The 18233-nt window shown below is 32.1% G+C and overlaps 3 protein-coding genes across 3 annotated transcripts; 2 read left to right on the forward strand and 1 right to left on the reverse strand.

The window, feature by feature from the left end:
• Positions 1–2496: 2496 nt before the first annotated feature.
• Positions 2497–5117, reverse strand: LOC106345206 (zinc finger protein WIP4-like). The gene is made up of 2 exons (XM_013784439.3): positions 3924–5117; positions 2497–2931 (listed from the first exon to the last, which is right to left on the reverse strand). The coding sequence occupies exons 1-2, from the start codon at positions 4566–4568 to the stop codon at positions 2497–2499; spliced, it is 1080 nt and encodes a 359-aa protein (XP_013639893.2). The 5' UTR covers positions 4569–5117.
• A 5089-nt stretch (positions 5118–10206) lies between these two features.
• On the forward strand, positions 10207–11758 carry LOC125603090 (heterogeneous nuclear ribonucleoprotein H2-like). Its single transcript, XM_048774359.1, has 2 exons — positions 10207–10323; positions 10522–11758. Exons 1-2 carry the CDS (start codon positions 10310–10312, stop codon positions 11345–11347), a joined length of 840 nt encoding a protein of 279 aa, XP_048630316.1. The 5' UTR covers positions 10207–10309; the 3' UTR covers positions 11348–11758.
• A 5160-nt stretch (positions 11759–16918) lies between these two features.
• LOC106451873 (cyclin-dependent protein kinase inhibitor SMR13-like) lies at positions 16919–17630 on the forward strand. The gene has a single exon (XM_013893850.3). The coding sequence runs from the start codon at positions 17033–17035 to the stop codon at positions 17453–17455; it is 423 nt and encodes a 140-aa protein (XP_013749304.1). The 5' UTR covers positions 16919–17032; the 3' UTR covers positions 17456–17630.
• Positions 17631–18233: the final 603 nt, after the last annotated feature.

Raw genomic sequence — 18233 nt, forward strand, 5'->3', positions numbered from 1 at the left:
TACAACCTACCCCCAAACTTGTGCTTGCGACGAGAGTTTTTGTTTCTCTCGATTCTCGTTCCCGGACCAGAGCATCCTAAGAGATCACTTGATGTGTTTCTTCAGCCACTAATATATGAGTTGCAACAACTATGGGCTCAAGGTGCTGAAACATACGATGTTTCGTATAAAGAAAACTTTCAAATGCGGGCAGTACTAATGTGGACAATAAGTGATTTTCCAGCATATGGTACGTTATCTGGATGGACAACGCATGGAAGGCTATCATGTCCATATTGTCAAGATAACACTGATGCTTTCCAACTAAAACACGGAAGGAAAACGTGTTGGTTTGACTGTTACAGGAGATTTCTACCACCAGATCATCAATTTATATTATCATCAATTTATATTATCTAAATTTGGTTATTTATATTTCAGTCGGTTCCAAAGAAAAAGGGACGTTTGGTCGGTTTGGGTCGTCGCTCCCAGTCGGCTGCTCCTTCTTCTGCACCACCGGCATATGTTGATCCAGAAGTTCTTACGGCTCAGCTGAAGGACAAGGATGATCGGATATTTGCGTTGGAGACCCAGATGGCAGCTCAACAGGCGGGCTATGAGACCCAGAAGAGGCTGAACGAGCAGATGATGGAGATGATGAAGAGGATGTACCCGAACGAGGTGTTCCCGAACATTCCCGACCAGTAGTTTTTTTTTTTTACCAAAAACTCTGAATGTTTTATTTAACTTTGAATATTATCTACTATGTTTTAATGTTTTATGTTTTATTCAATTTTAATTTTAATTTTAAATTTTCGAATTTAAATTTTAAAAATTTTAATTTTTAAAAATAAAAATAATTTTAAAAAAAAATTAATTTTTTCGAAATTCCGAGGGAAAGCAGTTCCTCGGAAAATTCCGAGGGACATATTTCCCTCGGAATATTCCGAGGGAAGAAAGTTCCTCGGAATTTTCCGAGGGACTGAAATTCCTCGGAATTTTCCGAGGGACTGAAATTCCTCGGAATTTTCCGAGGGAAGAAAATTCCTCGGAATTTTCCGAGGGACTGAAATTCCTCGGAATATTCCGAGGGAAGAAAGTTCCTCGGAATTTTTCGAGGGACAAAAGTTCCTCGGAATTTTCCGATAAACATTCCGAGGAATATTTCGTTGAAACTTCCGAAGATTGGACCATCGGAATTCCATCGAAATATTCCGACGAAGACGTCCCTCGGTATATTCCGAGGAACCTTCCGATGAACTCTGTGTCCTCGGAGTTTCCTCGGAATTTTGTTTCCTCGGAATTCCATCGGAAATATCCGACGGAATTCCGAGGAAATATGAATTTCCGAGGAGATATTTCCGACGACTTGTTTCGTCGGTATGTCCTCGGAATAGCGTTATTCCGACGACATACCGACGATTTTTTCCCTCAGTATGCGGATGTTTTCTTGTAGTGCAATAGTGTTCGTAGAAACCAGTAAGCCTACTTTCACTTCAAAAATCGTATAGCTGGAATAATATTATTATCTACACTATAAATCTTATTTCTACTTATTTAATAAAATATAAAATAATCTTATTATCTAAATTAATAAATAAATATGACAAAATATGGCAAAATTATATAAAATTATGGAAGACGTGACAAGTAAACAGAATCATTTATCAAATAATAATATAGATTTGCTGGAAATTTAGAATTTTTGATATCATACTCTAGTAAGTAATAAATTTTATTCTACATGAATTATTTTTGTTAAATTATTACAAATTAAACTTACCTTATATATAATAAGGAAAAGTAAATTGTAAGATGTAGAGAGATTAGTAAATTAGTAATATTAAGAGAAAAATGAGAATTGCTAAGATTCTGCAGGTCAACTACTTTGGATTTATACTAATTTTCCATTGGTTTGTAAATATGTGTATAATAGTCCGTCCTAGATCTTTCTGATGCACGAGTCATCCAAATCTACAAAAACGAAAACAAATGTATGTTAATCTTATGATTATAAAAATAAAATAATAGAAAGAAAAGAGATAGAGTAAAAAAAATTATAAAAGGAGAACTTTTAGGAACTCCATTCCACACATGTCATTTTTCTATTAGTTTAGCTCTTATTTTACAATTAATATTTAATCACGTATATAAATTATATTAAAATACTATTTTTTTTTGTTTAAGAATTTTGAAGAATGTCTTCCTGATAAGATTGCTCTTACATATCGAGAATGAAAAGAAAAATATGAGTGTTTTTTGTTTTGAACAAAGTTACATGAGTTATATAACTAGTACGATTTCAATTTTTTAAATGACCAAATTGTCTTATTCATAATTCTGGAGTTTTAAATTATACTAGAGTTTGTACATCTGCGTGTAGAAATATAACTAATGATAAGAAAATGCACTTTAGATTAGTTAAATGAAAAAGACGGTCTAACAAACTTTAACGAACACCTTAGAACAGTAAAGGCTTCTGCTATTCCGATATATATAATCCAAACAAAATTACGATCATTCTTGCTGTTCGACATCAGAAGCAGCCTCCTCGTCCTCATGATCGCCGAAGCAATCAATGCCAAAACAAGGGACATGACCATTACCAAAGGCCTTGACGTGGTCCTTAAGCGACCTCTTGTGCTTGAAATCCGAGCCACATGAGCAATACCAAAGCCTCCCACAGTTCTTCTCGTGCGTCCTCCAGTCTCCTTTGACCGCAAAAGCCTTTCCACATCTACGACAAGCAAAGGGCCTCGCACCGTGTTTCCGCTTGTAATGTGTCTGAAGCGTACGGAAGTCCTTGAGCGGCCTTGCCCTCGGGTGCTCAATGTTGTTCTTGCAGCCCGGTGCGCAACAGTAGCAAGGCAGCTTCAGCATCCCCGTTGGTTGTGTCCCTCTTAGTGACTCTGGTCCTTTTCTGTATTCTGAGCCATGTCCCCACATGTGCATCTAATTCAGATAAAAAAAAAATGTGTAAACGTTAAATACTTCAAGTTATGCGCATAGCTTAAATATTTATTTGATTTTATGATCGAACAAAATGTTTAAGATAAAACTCCAAAACTAATCTCGAAATGCAACTGTCACAATGTAGTGCAATACTGACCAAACAGATCATGCTAAATATTGTGTAATAATTCTTGCACAAACTTCATATAATTTAATATACTTATCAGTTAATTCGTGTAATTCTAGAAAATTAATATTGTATAAATTTATGTAGTTTAGTAGTTCATGTACTTTTAGATCATATTCTCTTTGAGTACTTGTACAAAGATGAATACTATGAGTTTGAGATCTAACCCCGTATGATTGCCTAGGGGTTAATAGGAATTAAATGTCACATAATAAATATATGTAATGTTCTTTTACAAAAAGTTATATGTAATGTAGTTCTCAAAAAAAAAAATATAAAGATATAATAGGTATTAGAAAAGTCTGCAAGACATATATCTTCCTCTTTTCGTTTTCTTTTTTCCTTTTAGGGTAATGAGTGTTTGTAGTAGAACTGCGCAAAAATCAAGAGAGACCAAAACTGGAAAAGGAAGAATAATCATATTCTAGGGTTAGAAGGAGGCAGTCTAGAATGACTTTTGGTTAAAGAAGATCTTCTTGATTTTAAAACCATTGATTGATCATAGTTGATCTTCTCATAGCCATTAATCAACAGATCGTACAGCAATGACTTGTACCATCAAATGAAAAGTTATTCTCGATTCTATACTAATAGGAATAGCAATTATTATGAAAAAATTGTCATAGTGTGTGCTAGGATTTTCTCATGATGAAGATCTGAAAAAATTATAGAAATTCTTACTCAAAAGAAAAATAAGGAAAATAAACATATATAGATCCATTTTAAAGAACAAAAGTCAAATCTTGAAATTCATTTTAGGGAAAGTAAGAACTTAAAGTTAGGTTTATTGGATGAATGTCATTACCTGCATGTTGTTGTATCTGTTGAAGGTCTTGTAGCAGAGAGGACAAGAGAACTGTGTAGGACCCATGAGAATCTGAGAAGGAGTAGGGATCCAATAGTGATTATGAATACCCCTTTGTACACCACCATGACCATCATGATGATGATCAGAAGCAAGTGTAACTTCTACTCCATGATATTGATGACGATCTTGATGATGCTCTTGGTCGGTAGAATCAAGGATGACATCGCTGCTGCTGCTCCCACCACCCCCGTCACCAATAGCGTCGCCACCGGGGTTTGGCAACCCTAGATGAAGATCCACGGTCACATCATAATGATGAGTACTTTCTTGGCATTGATCAAGATTATGATTAAGAAAGTTTGAATTAGAAGAGTTTTCGGTCGTCTCCATGAAATAGTATTCATGCTGAGGAACAATATCTTCTTTCTGCTTATGGATGGGGCTTAAGCTAAGGAGAGGAAGAGCTTCTCTAAGTGGAGGAGATTCAGGTAAAGTAGAATTAGGGTTTATGTCTGTGGTATTGCGAGGGTAATAGAAGCTGCCATTAGAGTTGTAGATGTGTGAGAGAGAAGTGGAATAGTTGAAGCTATAGTCATAGCCGTCGACAACGCCATTGTTGAAGATACAAGCTGGATCAGACATTAGAAGACAGAGAATAAGAAAATATACGATATCTCTAGATGAGGTGTTTGTGTTTAAGAGGGCAAAGAATGCTATATATGCATGTACATATTAATAAATGAGTGTATACAACATGTGTGCGATGTGAAAAAACGGTGGCAAATGTGATTTAATAGAAAAAGGGTACGGAGAAAATGGTAGGAAGAAAAGAAACAAAGAGAAAGTTTGAAGAATGAAAAAGGAGACTTATTACTATCTTGGGACTCGAAGTGCACGCATGTATTTGTTATATTAAAGTCAATTATTAAATCCCAGTGAAACAACCATAGATGTTACTCCGTCTGTTTCATATTAAGTTTCACTTTAATTCATTTTTTTTATTTCACAAAGAATGTCATTCTATAATATCAATGCAATTTATACAACTTTTCAGCTAAAAATTAATTGCAAAATACATTGATTTTATAAATAAATCTATTTATCTAAAATACTATTGGTTAGATTTGTTCTATTAATGAAAACATAAATGAATTTTAATGAGTTCCTTAATATGTGTGAAAAGTGTCTAAGTAACACTCTTTGTGAAACGGATGGAGTATTAAATATTAAAAATTTCTTGTCACATAATACTGGATGCCTAAGCTCGGGTTAAACCCCCAGTGTATGTAGTATTCTGTAGTTTTATTGGTGTGGCAAGAAAATTTCTGATAAAAAATGTATCTCAAGATTACATTTTTGGATTTTGATGTAAGGGAGGGGATTCATTTACATGATTCGATTCTAAAGAACTATCAGTGAAGGGCCTAAAACATTTTGGTGATAAAAAGCAATCATAACTATCCGCTTATGTTGTCAGTCGACATGAATATCTAATTTCCATTGCGAACAACCAAATCTGCTTGGCGCCAATAGACAGGTAACCAGAAAATTAGTCGGTTGGCCTTCGGCCAATAGGATACCGCGGGTTATAAAAAAAGCATGGTTAATAAGATCTAAGTGAATAATGATTGTACAGATGTATTATTAGACGAAAATGAGTTTTCACAAATGGTAACTGATTAATCGCTAACATGCTATACATAGCACATAGTGTTTTTAGTCTTTTGATTAAGATCATTGATCGATTTAAATTAATTCAGAAAATGTTTTAGGTTCAGTAGTATTGTATAGTTCATATATAATTAATGTTTTGGTTTGATAATTAGTTTGAGCAAAAAGCCCGAGTCCCTCAGCAAATGAAAGCCTATTAGACAGACAGAGTATGGAAAGGATCAAATAAAATGGACAAGATCGGGAATCAAGGATAAAAGTTTGTCTCCTTCAATGTCTAACAGTAAATTACAAAATGTATGTAAGAAAGAAAGCATCGAATCAAGAGTTGATAAACATTTTTTGGTTTTGTGGGGAGATTGATCGCGTTGGAAAATGAGACGGTCGTGATCTAAGACAGCACTTGCGTTGGTGGTCTCATCTCCATGTCGGCTCGGCTTCAGAAACATATTACTTGGGAACTCCAAATATTTATTTATAACTCATTGACATAACTTCAAGTAGTAATCAGATAAAAATTTGCAGCAACTTTCCCTAGCGTTTTCAGATGTTGTACACTGAGGGGACGACTGGATTTCCCGCTACCACCCGCAAACGCAGCTTTTGCGGTTGGTAGCGGTTGTCGGCGGTTTGCAACAATCATTCAAATCGCTCTAAACCGCTTCAAACCGCACCAAATCTCATAAATTCAAAAGCTGGTTCCAGCTAGCGTTTGCGGTTGCGGGCGGTTGCGGGAGGGTAAAAAAAATTTCTTTTTTTAAAACAATATATATATAAAAGTAAAAATATTTAATAAAAATTTTAAAATTGAAATTTTGAAAATATTAAAATATATCTATTATATTTTAATTAATATTATAAAATTTTATAATAAAAACAATTTCAATAAATTTTCAAAAATTAAAATTATAACTTTCTAAATATAAATCTTATATTTATTATAATTTTATGATTTTTGATATTTTTATGATTATATTAAACGTAAATATTGTTAATTTATTATTTGACTGTTATCACATTTGATAGTTAACCAGTCATAAGTCACCCGCAAACGCACCAATTTTTAACCGCAGTACCAATCGTACAAATCTCTTAAAACCGCTAGAAACCGCAACCGCCTGCATCCACAAACTCCCGCAACCGCAACCGCAACCGCTGCGTTTGAACCAGTCAGACCCTGAGTAATAAGAAAACCAACAACTACAACCACTAGATTCATAAGATCACCTAACTGTTGACGCATATAGACTCTATAAAGTAGTATACTCTGCCGCTATCCCATATGAAAATATGTATATATGGTTAATACTTTTTAATATATTACATATATATAGTTAGTTTTTAATATTGCAAGTATTTTCTATGAACAAAATTGCGTCAATATATTGGATAAGAATGGTAACTGAGGATTAGTATATAAGCGGAATTGTGGTATGGTGTAACTGCAATTCATGCTGTCTCGATAGAATAAACGGTGCGAAATAATGTTTTAGAACAAAATTATTTTGCGGTTTGGATAGATAAATATTTAAAATTAAACATATAGTTTTTATTTCTTAATTTAAATTGAAAAGCTAATTGTTGTAATGAGCCGGTTTGCCGTTTTGACGAATTTAACCAATTTTCCAAATTAACTCAAATCTAATTATAACATAACCATGAATCAGACAGAGGAATGAATTACAGTTCAACCGCCCTATCGAGTTTTCAGATAGATTTATATATAATTAAGATGGTTCATATATAAAATATTATAAATTTGAGTAGTTTTAGATATTCAAAAAGAATCAATCAGTTGTAAATTAAATTAAAGATATTTAGTATTTTAACTTATAGTTTCATTTTTAAACTATTAATTATAATTAAGAAATATATTATATATATTCAATTTATATGAAATAATTTAACCATGTTTGGATTTTTTAAAATTTGACTATAAATTATAACTTATGTAGTCGTTATAAATCTGTTTTATTTTATGAAAGTAATTATTTAAATATGTTAAAAGTATGTTTTGAAAGTTAGTTATTAACTGGCTAAATCTTTGTAGAACTCTAATTAAATATGTTTTATTAAAATGTCAAATTAAACAAAAAAAAAACGCACATGGACAGTACTATGGCTCCGAATGGTAACATCTGTCCCGCACTGCACCGTAATTAATAGTAACAAAAATATCTGCATATACTATATATCTATACATTTTTATAACTGTCAGAACCGCACCGCAGTCAAACTACTTGTCCCGCACCATTCAACCCGCTGTTACTATTCGGAACCTATAACTTGTGATAAAATGACAAAGTGCGTTTTTCATATGTTGTAAGAAAAACAAAAAAAAACTTTTATTGTTGAGTGCATAATTTGATTTGAAACGCACTATGAATTAAAGTTTTGCTTAATTGTAACATCTATAATATTTTAGGCTCCGAATCCGAATGGTAACTGCAGGTTGAACGATGTGGGACAAGCGGTTTAATTATAAAAATGTATAGATATATAGTATATATAGAGATTTTTGTTAATGTTAACTGCGGGGCGAGGCGGAAAGCTGGTTACCATTCGAAACCTAGTCACATCATACCAATTTCGCCCCGCATATATGTTTCCATTCACAAATATATGATCGATTTTCATTATGTTCGCATTTTACCATTTCAGTATCGAGTAGTTTATGTCCTCTACAGTTTGACGGTGGATTTTGATACAGAAGATTGGTATACTTTTAAGAGAACATTGTTCTCTTACCAATACATTACTTTTATAAGAGTTAAATTGTTTTCTCTGAAACTTTTGTTTTTTTCTCATATTGATTAATTACATTATAAGATCGACGAGGGTCAACATTAGTGGGTTTGAACTTTGAACAGAAACTGCAGTGGTCACAATGTGTGAACTCGGAAAGATTGGTGCCAAAAGTATATTAATTAAGAGGACATGTTAATTTGATGTTACTAGTTAGTAGTACTAGATTATAAACGAAGAAGGGGATGTTCCCGAGCAAGCACGAGTGTGCATATTTTTGTATTTGGACCTTTTTGCAATTGCATAAGTGCATTCTTTCAAGTTTCAACCTCTCTTGTCTTTTATGTATCCTTTGTTGTCTCATCTCAGACATTTTTATCTATATATGCACCGCATGTCAATTTCTTTTCTAATGCTATTATTTTATGTTATCTTGTAAAGTGCATGTCTGTATGTTCTTCTAAACTAGTTGCTTTGGGATTGGCCATGATGTTGTTTTATGAGTTTTCAACTCAAAAATCTACTGGGGTGCCTCTCAATTATATACTATGTTTTTATTTTTAATTACACCATGTTAAGTTTTATGAAATTCCATAAGCAATTTTGAATAAAATTGAATTGTATCATTTTACAAAGAACTTTTTTAAAAATTTGGTGACAATCAAAGAAAAAAAGAAAATCATACAACTTAATTAGTTTTTCTTTTTTTTTGTAAAGGTTCATTTAAATAACAAAAAAATATTACTAAGCTCCGCCAATCTTAATTCATTTTTTATTTATTACAACTAGGGGTGGACAAAAAATGACTAGACCTGAAAATTTGGACTGATCTGCTAAATCTAAACTGAATCTAACATAGTATTCGAATGGATTTTGTTTTACTTTATCATAAGTTTTGGGTCTTACTCAATCTCGAACTCAAAAAAATATCGGAAGAAACCCAAAAAGGAAAAAATTCATACCAAGCACAATCTTGAATAACTATATAAATTATTCAAATATCCCATAGGCATGTAACATGAATAATTAGTTTTAATGTATTTTTGATATTTGGTCAAATACTAAGATTTTTACAGTGTTATATATATATGCATTTCAAGTTTCATTATGAATAAATTTCAACAATATTATTTATCTTTGAATTTTAAATGTCACTACATTTATAGAGTTGTGAGTTTAAATTCTTTATGTTTATCTCTTCTTAATAATAATTATTTTTTAATTATGCCACCAAATCATTGTTAGTACAGATTATTTAAACTTTTCAAGATTATGAACTAATATATATATTTTCAAGTCACAAATTATTTTGATCATTGAATCCGAATTAAAATCAAACTCAAACTTAAACGGATTCAACTGAAATTGTAAAGTGTTAATATATTTGAACCATGCACTTCTAGAAAACTAAAATAAAATCTGAACCGATCTTTGAGAATATCCAAATGAGTCTAAATTCCATACTCCCGAAGAATCGAAATTCAATTCAATCTGAACTGAACCTGATTGAATACATACCCATGCATAATTGCAAACTACATATTTACTCAAGCCCTCTGAGGTGAATATATCATTCTCTGTGATTTCTATCATGGCTAGACACTGTTTCGCATCATTTTCTGAGTCTATCGACCTAGGTGCGTATAACTGTATAAGTAACTACAATAAAATACTTGTGAATCTTTTGGTTTGGGAAAAAAAAAAGCAAAGACTATCGCGACGTCAGAGAAATTCAAACTCTCGCAGGCAGAAGAGCCCATTCGCTTAACGGAGAGCACCTTAACCACTTGGGCCCAATACCAAGGGCCCAGTTAAGTTTAATATCTCTCAAAAACATTTTAATTTATACGGTCCTTCCATCGTACTGCGATTCCAAATTCGAAAAGCAGAAAAGCTCTTCGAAAGTTCCAATCGATTTGATCGTACAAAAAAAAAGGCGACACCGGAGATACTTTCCTCCGGCGACAATGTTCTACAGAGGGTAAGCCTCGCTATCATCATCTCCGATTAGTTATTCCTCAGTGATCTGATTCCATTAGCTTCCGCAATTAGGGTTTTATCGTTATCGAACTCATTTCATACGATTTGATCTGAAAATTTCGATCTGCAATCTCTCAGAACGTTATAGTGTAGTGTATCCATAGATCAGAGATTCAATTTGTTATTGGTGAATGTGTAGATATGGAGATGGTCGCGATGGGCGCGAAATGGGACCTAAGAGACAGAGAATGATTGAACAAGCTCCTCCTCCAGGAACATTCTACGGACCTCACCCTGGCTCTGCCTTTATGTTCAACCCTTACGGTTTCGTTCCTCCTCCTGTTTTCCCTGTGGTTAGACTCCGTGGTCTCCCCTTTGACTGCGCTGAGCTGGACGTTGTGGAGTTCTTCCGTGGCTTAGATGTGGTTGATGTCTTGTTTGTTCACAAGAACAATAAGGTCACTGGTGAAGCCTTTTGTGTTCTTGGCGTTCCTCTTCAGGTCGATTTCGCGTTACATAAGAACAGGCAGAACATGGGGAGGAGATATGTGGAGGTTTTTAGGAGTACGAAGCAGGAGTACTATAAGGCTATTGCTAATGAGGTTGCGGAGTCTCGTGTCCATGGTACGGTTACTGGTGGTGGTGGTGGTGGTGGTGACGGTGGAAGAGGTGGTGGGAGCGGTGGGCATTCGCCTCGTAGAAACGTGCAGAGGGTTAGATCGAGTGATGATGGGAAAGAGAATGCTGACCATACGGGTATCTTGAGATTGAGAGGATTACCTTTCTCGGCCGGGAAGGAAGATATACTTGACTTCTTCAAAGATTTTGATCTGTCTGAAGACTCTATTCATGTTACCGTCAATGGTGAAGGGAGACCCACTGGAGACGCGTTTGTAGAGTTTGGGAGTGCTGAAGAATCGAGAGCTGCGATGGTCAAGGACAGGAAGATGCTCGGGAGCCGGTACATAGAACTGTTTCCTTCTTCGGTTGAAGAGTTGGAGGATGCACTATCAAGAGGAAGGTGATCCACCACGCTTGTCATGGTACTTTCATACTTTCTTCTGTTCCTTAATGATTGTCAGAAGAAGATCACAACTTCGACGCATTAGTGGTTTCGTTTTGATGTACTGTCTGGTCAGGGTGCTACTAGTTTTATCCTTTCTTTAGATTCTGCTGTGTTCTGCATCAGTGTCTTAAGTTTCGAATCAAATAGGTCCTGAATCCTCTTTTGATTCACTCTCTTGATCAAGCCTTGTTGGACTGTAACATTATTAGGATTTTGCTGAAAGTTGTGGGAATAGTAATAATCTTGATTGATGCTCTCTTCTGTGAGACTAGTGGTTAAAACGACAGAAACCTTGAAGAGATCAATGGTTTTGGATCTTTTTGTGGTGTTGATGTAAAAAAGACTGAGAAAAGTTATTTGTCTTCATTGATCTTTTGGTTCGGTGAGTAAAACGATAAACAGTATTGAGCATCTCTCTCGTCTTTGATAGTTTCTTGACAGTATCTCAGACATATTATATCGGTAGGGCCAAAACCATTGGACATAACAGTATCGGCATAGTTGTTACGTCTATTTATTTCTTACCTTTTTCACTTCGAGTGTCACTTATAAAACCCATGGCAGAAATATCAAAAACAAATGTACGGCTGGATCATAATAATTGTGAGCATATAATTATTCGAATTGAAAATGTCACTGTGCGAGCAGAAGAAGAGACTTTTGGGTTTATCCGGTTGAAAATTACACCATTGTCTTTTGTCATTCTCTGTTTTCTTGCACATACATCTGAACCAAGTCTGACAATTACTTAAAAGTGAATTGTCTGAACTCTGAATGTACAATATAACAAAGGGGTCAGAACTTTAAGACCCTATATTTAAATATAAAAATATAAACATTTACGTATATCTTTTAACAAAAAACAAAGACAGCAGAGATTTAAAACCTCAATAATCTTTTTATAATTGCACAGATGCCGTTTTATCACATTCATCTTCGAAAAGAACCTTTATGTTTTCATGGCTGAAACCATATTGCTTTGAAGGTAATGATAATGAGCTTGGCTAACATGTGGAAATCGGATGGCGCCGTAGATTAAGAAGAATAACATATTTATTTGAAATAATTTGTTAGTGAATATGGTCTCTGGAAAAGAAACATGGCGTTATTTCGTTTTCTTTTTATTTGAATTAAAGAAATGCAGGTGTAAATTTGATTTATTTATTTTTTGTAAAAACATTGTGATCAAGCATGTGCTAACAAAATAAAATAACGCGTTACAAAAGTACAGAAATATTATTTTTAGCAAAATTTTAATGCACTTTAAATAATATGTAGTTGTAGATACAAAAGTTAAGTAAGATAATTTAATCATTTTAGTTTTTGTATAGTTTAATAATTTGACCCGTTGTGATGGTGGGAGATAATATTATTAAAAAAAATATTTTAAAATTTACACTGAATTAATATTTACTTATAATATTTCTAGTTATAATTATAAATTTAATTAGTATATAAGCAATAATAATTTCTTAGAAGTTATAAGTTTTTTATAGTTAATATGAAATACTTAAAATTAAAAAGTATTATCTAGATGGTAGAATAATCTCATATGTGATAGTGTATTTATTTAAATAATCTAACGTATAAGCAAGCAATGGCTAATTTATTTTTAATGAGAGTTTTATGAATAGTTTAAAACAGTAAAAATTACATAAGGTAACAAGGTTAATTTCAAACAATATTCTTGTTTTAATAATATAAATTAATAATTCGTTTATCTTTGATGTTTGAACATCTAAGATGAATGAGAATCTCAGTTGCCGATTACCATAGTGAATCCTATGTTTTAGGATCCCATGACAAGAGCCAGTCTCGCATATTTTATGTACTTGTTTGGTTTGTAAAGGTTTGTTCACTTTTGATTTTAACATTTGTTTTTAGAATTGACATTGTTGTCGTTGTTTCTAATAGACTAATACTGGTACAACCATACTACCTCAACTAAAATCAGAAAGAGTTAGTTGTGGTGTACACAAACCCATGCATATTTTAGTACTATATAGATTAAATTTGCATGTCAGTCCACGTGATCGTCTTCCTTATACTAGCTACATCAAAGTTTGTGTCAACATTATCTTATTATTATTTTCTCTATTTTTCTTGTAATCCTTTTCTAATTCATTATATCTTCCTTTCTTTCACTTTTCTATATTTTCCTTTCATTCAGTGTAGTAGGAATCTCTACTTTATCATACACAGTAACGTACGACAGTAAAGAAAGATCAATACCGTTTTTGTTCAAACAAACTTCTTAAGATACTCTTGTGTGCGAATATATAGATGTATTCCTCTACAATGAATATCATCTTAGGAAAGTGTTATCTGATCAATTATTAACTGGCCATTTATTATCACATTCTGCACACTATTTTGACGGCAGAAAAAAACGTACTAGTTAATAGTAACCTCATCTTCTCAAAAAATCAAAACAATAAATTAATTAACATGGGAAAAAGGTCAATTTTCTCGTTTGTCGCTGTCGGGTCCTGTGAGCATTCAAACACTATTAATGTATTTTTAATTGAAATATTTTAGTACTTCCAAATATCAGGCATTTAGGATATCTCCAACCATACTCGATTTTCTATTCCGAACATTTTTTTCGAATGATATATGCTCTAATTCCACCTTATTTTCAACTCTAAAATGAGTAACGGCTAAATTTACTCCATTTATATAGCAATCTCACCATTTACTCTATTTTAGAATTAAATTTTATTTATTTAATGATCTTTCAAATATTAATTTTTTTTTCATACTTAAATATTAAAAATAATACAATAAAATGAAAAGAAATATGATTTTGATAAGAGATTTAATAATTTTACATAAAGAAGCATAAACTAATAAAAATACCAAAACTAAACATAAAAATATAAAATATAAAATAAATAAACATAAAAAAATGATCTAACAATCCAATAAATCATTTCTAGAACTGCCAAAATCGGTAAAGTATTGTCCACACTATGAAAATGACCATTTTAAAATTTTCTTGTTCGATTTAAGAAAATCAAAGATAAAAACACTCATTATTCGTTATGAATGCATTAGTTGACCATTTGCAAAAATAATATTCTTATATATATATATATATATATATTTATGATTATTGTACTTTTAATAATATTTTTTTTATTTAAATAAATTATATTTTCTGAAAGTATTATAAATATACGATAGTTGGGGTTAATTGATAATTTTTATAAGTAAAATTTTTTACTAACAATTATTAATTAAATAAAAATAAAATTATTTTGGATATTTTTTTGAAGTAAAAAAATAGAATAATATATTGGAGTAAAACCCAAAATACACCATTTCAAAATAAACATGGAATAATACATTGACAATGCTCTTACCATGTGAACAGTGAAAGACTACAACAGCACCACTGTAAACCTGAATAAATGACATCATGTTTGTAGATGCTTACAATGATATTCCTGTTTTTCTTTTCTTCTCTGTTTTTAGCTTTTTCCTTTTTTCAATTTCCCAACCATTTTCATAGTGGCTCTGGGCCTCTGGCTCAAGAGAATTCTCTTTTAACCAATAACGATTTTACAACATTTTCCAATATCATAACATAACCTTAATCAAGAGTTGACAAAAAAAACCTTAATTAAGAAATCGTACCTCCGTTTTTTATTTGTCAACTTCTATATTCTCACCGAAAGTATAGTCTTTCATACTTAAATTATATATCTGAGTTTGCACTAGGGAAATATGGTATATATCTTTGTTTAATGTTTCATATGGGTTATTTGATTCTTAAGCTCTTTCTCGTGAATATATTAGTAATATGATGAAGTTAAATAAGAAACATATTTCTGTAAAGAAAAATATAAAGTTCAATAGGAAAAATATTGTTCTTCGTAAAAAATTTAATCTACCCATTTTGAGCACAAGTGGTGGGCTAAGCAAAGCTATCTAGTATCTACCATTTGTGAAAAGAGGGGGTAAGCTAATTTTTCATTTTCATTTTTCCTCTTTCTTCCCTTCTTTTGGTCGGTGAAAACGCAACAGAACTTGTAGTAGTAGAATCAATATCAGCAAAACTTACCACTATCTTTTCTTTTCTTTTTTGACTAAACTTACCACTATCTTTCTATGCATTTTCAATGTCTTTTACAAAAAAACTGATATGCATCTTCAATGTCTTATTGCATTCAGTCTTTAAAAATGGAAAGTAAGAATATACAACCAATTTTGTTTGTCAGACTTGCATTACATACATGCAATTGATCTTTAACGAAACGAAAGAAGAAGAAAAAACCTTATAACCTGTTTAAGGATCAGTCAGATACGAATGAAACATTCGCATTAGTTTCTTTTTTTAAAAAAATATTGTAAATACATAGCATAGCTGCTAAATTATTAAACTTAATTTTAAAATATTTATTTAGTTATAAATCTCAAATCCCACCATGATCACTTCACTTTGTCCTTGGATTAGGGCTGAGAATTTTATCCGTTAAATTTGATTTGATTTGTTATTTATTTCGATTCGATCTGAAAATTCGAATATCCGTAAACTTTCGAAGCAAAGCAAATACTAAAAACAAATATCCGTTAAAATCGAAGCAAATCACAAATATTAAAATTTTGGAAAGCGAATATCCGATCCGATCCGGTAATATATAAATACATGTATATCTTGATTATATTTAAAGTTTTTAATGTATAAAATTATATAATTATTATTCTAACATAAGATTTGATAAATTATATTCACATTATTACTTATATAAAAATATTACATCAAAAGGAAGAGAACACATTTATGACAATTATAATTGTTTTCTTAAGTTTTGTGTTATTATAATTGCTAACTAAGTTCAAAAAATTTACAAAATATGTAGATTCACTACTTCTTTTAATTTTTATCATATATATCATGCAAAAAAATACTTCATTCGTTTCTAAAAGATTCATATTCCAGAAAAAAAAAATTTTGTTTCAAAAAGATACATATTTTATATTTTCAGTATAATTTTTGTCAACTAATAATGAGAAATTGTGAAGTTCAAGAACATTAATTGCATTTATTAAAATCTTATTGGTTTTAAAATATAGAAAATATAAAATTACAAAAAAAATGCATTTATAGATAAGTTTTAATATGTTTTATTAAAAAGTGTGAAAATTTTAAAATATGGATCTTTAGGAACAGAGAAAATATTTTACAAAACAAATTTGTATCAAAATTTTAAGATTATTTGTATCAATCAAAACATATGAAATATCAGTAAATATTCGTAAATATCCGCAAATATCTATTTATTTACATGATATCCGTTTTTCCAAATATCCGTATTTTTCTGAAACAAAGCAAATCGAAAAATTAGATATACATATAAAGCAAATCACAAATACCCTTAAAAACTCGGATATCCGATCCGTGTCCAGACTTACTTTGGATCCTCCTATAGTGAAAACGTTAGGTAGTCAAAATCTAGAAACGTAAGTGACCCTCCCACTAACGTGTTGACCGGTGTCATATACTATATATACTAACTAAGCTAATAAACAACGTCTCTCTTCTTATTCTTTCTCTCTCTTTCACTCACCTAACATTGCAAAGGGAAAAGCCCTTCTTCTTTTCTTTTCTTGGGAAAACTCTCTTTTGATTAGGTCTAAAATGGCATCAAGAAAAGCAAGAAAACCAAACCGAGCTGAGAAGAAACTCAAAAGAACCCATTTCAAGAAAAAGCTTCCACGACACAAGAACACCGACACACCCACTATTCTCGACCATACTTCTTCATCTACTATTGTCTCCTCGTGTTCTTCCACAACGACGACGTTTTCACCTGAAGACACAAGCTACTCTGTTCACTCTCCTTCTCCGAAGGTGCTGACGTCATCACCAGGTAAAGGTGGTGTCGGCGGCGGTTGTTGTACCCCAAAATCTCAAAAGTCTCGGATACCGGAGATACTGACGTGTCCACCAGCGCCGAAGAAGAAAAGAGTCCCACAGAACTGCACGTTACGACGGAGACAGATCGTTTTCTTTGCTCCTCCAGAGATAGAGCTCTTCTTCGTCAAAGCAAACCATCAATAAGCAGATTTGAATTAATATTTGTAGTCTTTTTTTTTTTGTTATTGGTGCTAGGATCGATCGATATAGAAAGTAGTATGAGAAGATGATCAAGATTTCATCTCTTTGATTTGTTAATACAATAACGAAGAGTATATTATAATGATATCTAGTGATGTTTTGTTTTGTTTTCTTATTATTTTGGTTTGTTTTTAACATATTGTTCCTTTGGCGCTTGCTTTTTTTGGGAGAGATTTGAATGAAGTCGGTTTGAGTTATGTGGTAGGGTATTATTTTATGAGAAAATCAACTACGGTTTAAACTATATTAATTCATGACCTTTTATTATTTTTAATGTTTTTCTTGCTTCCTTTTTTCTCAAGTGCTGTGTGTTAGGTTGCTACTGACTTTAATTTCTGGACCTATTAGCTTTGTCGGTTTTTGTATATTGGGCATGGATTGAAAGATTTGTTCACCTAACGTATCGTTCTTCGTTGCTAGTTTGTTCATATTGCTTGAGTTTTTGTTCACTTTTCCATGTTCATTTGATTGATGGAAACATTACACATGCAGAGTTAAGGTCCCAGCAACATTAAGAACAAACCATAACTAGTTACAATTTTACACCGTTGAGTTTGTGATTCTCAAACAATTCCACATAAATTTTCTATATGCATGCACACAGATCTTAATAAAGTTAAAGAAAATAGATTTTGAGAGATTTAATAACTTTTTCAAAATCATATTAATCACACGTATAAATAATACAACGACCATGAAACGTTCAAGCATAACCACTTTA

Source organism: Brassica napus, unplaced genomic scaffold (genome assembly GCF_020379485.1).
Source record: "Brassica napus cultivar Da-Ae unplaced genomic scaffold, Da-Ae ScsIHWf_3088;HRSCAF=3902, whole genome shotgun sequence".
Lineage (NCBI taxonomy): Eukaryota > Viridiplantae > Streptophyta > Magnoliopsida > Brassicales > Brassicaceae > Brassica > Brassica napus.

What these genes read in the sequence shown, in the direction of transcription:
- LOC106345206 (XM_013784439.3), bottom strand. Translation starts at nt 4,568, where the DNA reads ATGTCTGATCCAGCTTGTATCTTCAACAATGGCGTTGTCGACGGCTAT. An exon ending in ACAGATACAACAACATGCAG is followed by an intron (nt 2,932 to 3,923) that starts GTAATGACATTC and finishes TATCTGAATTAG; the next exon opens with ATGCACATGTGGGGACATGG.
- LOC106451873 (XM_013893850.3), top strand. Translation starts at nt 17,033, where the DNA reads ATGGCATCAAGAAAAGCAAGAAAACCAAACCGAGCTGAGAAGAAACTC.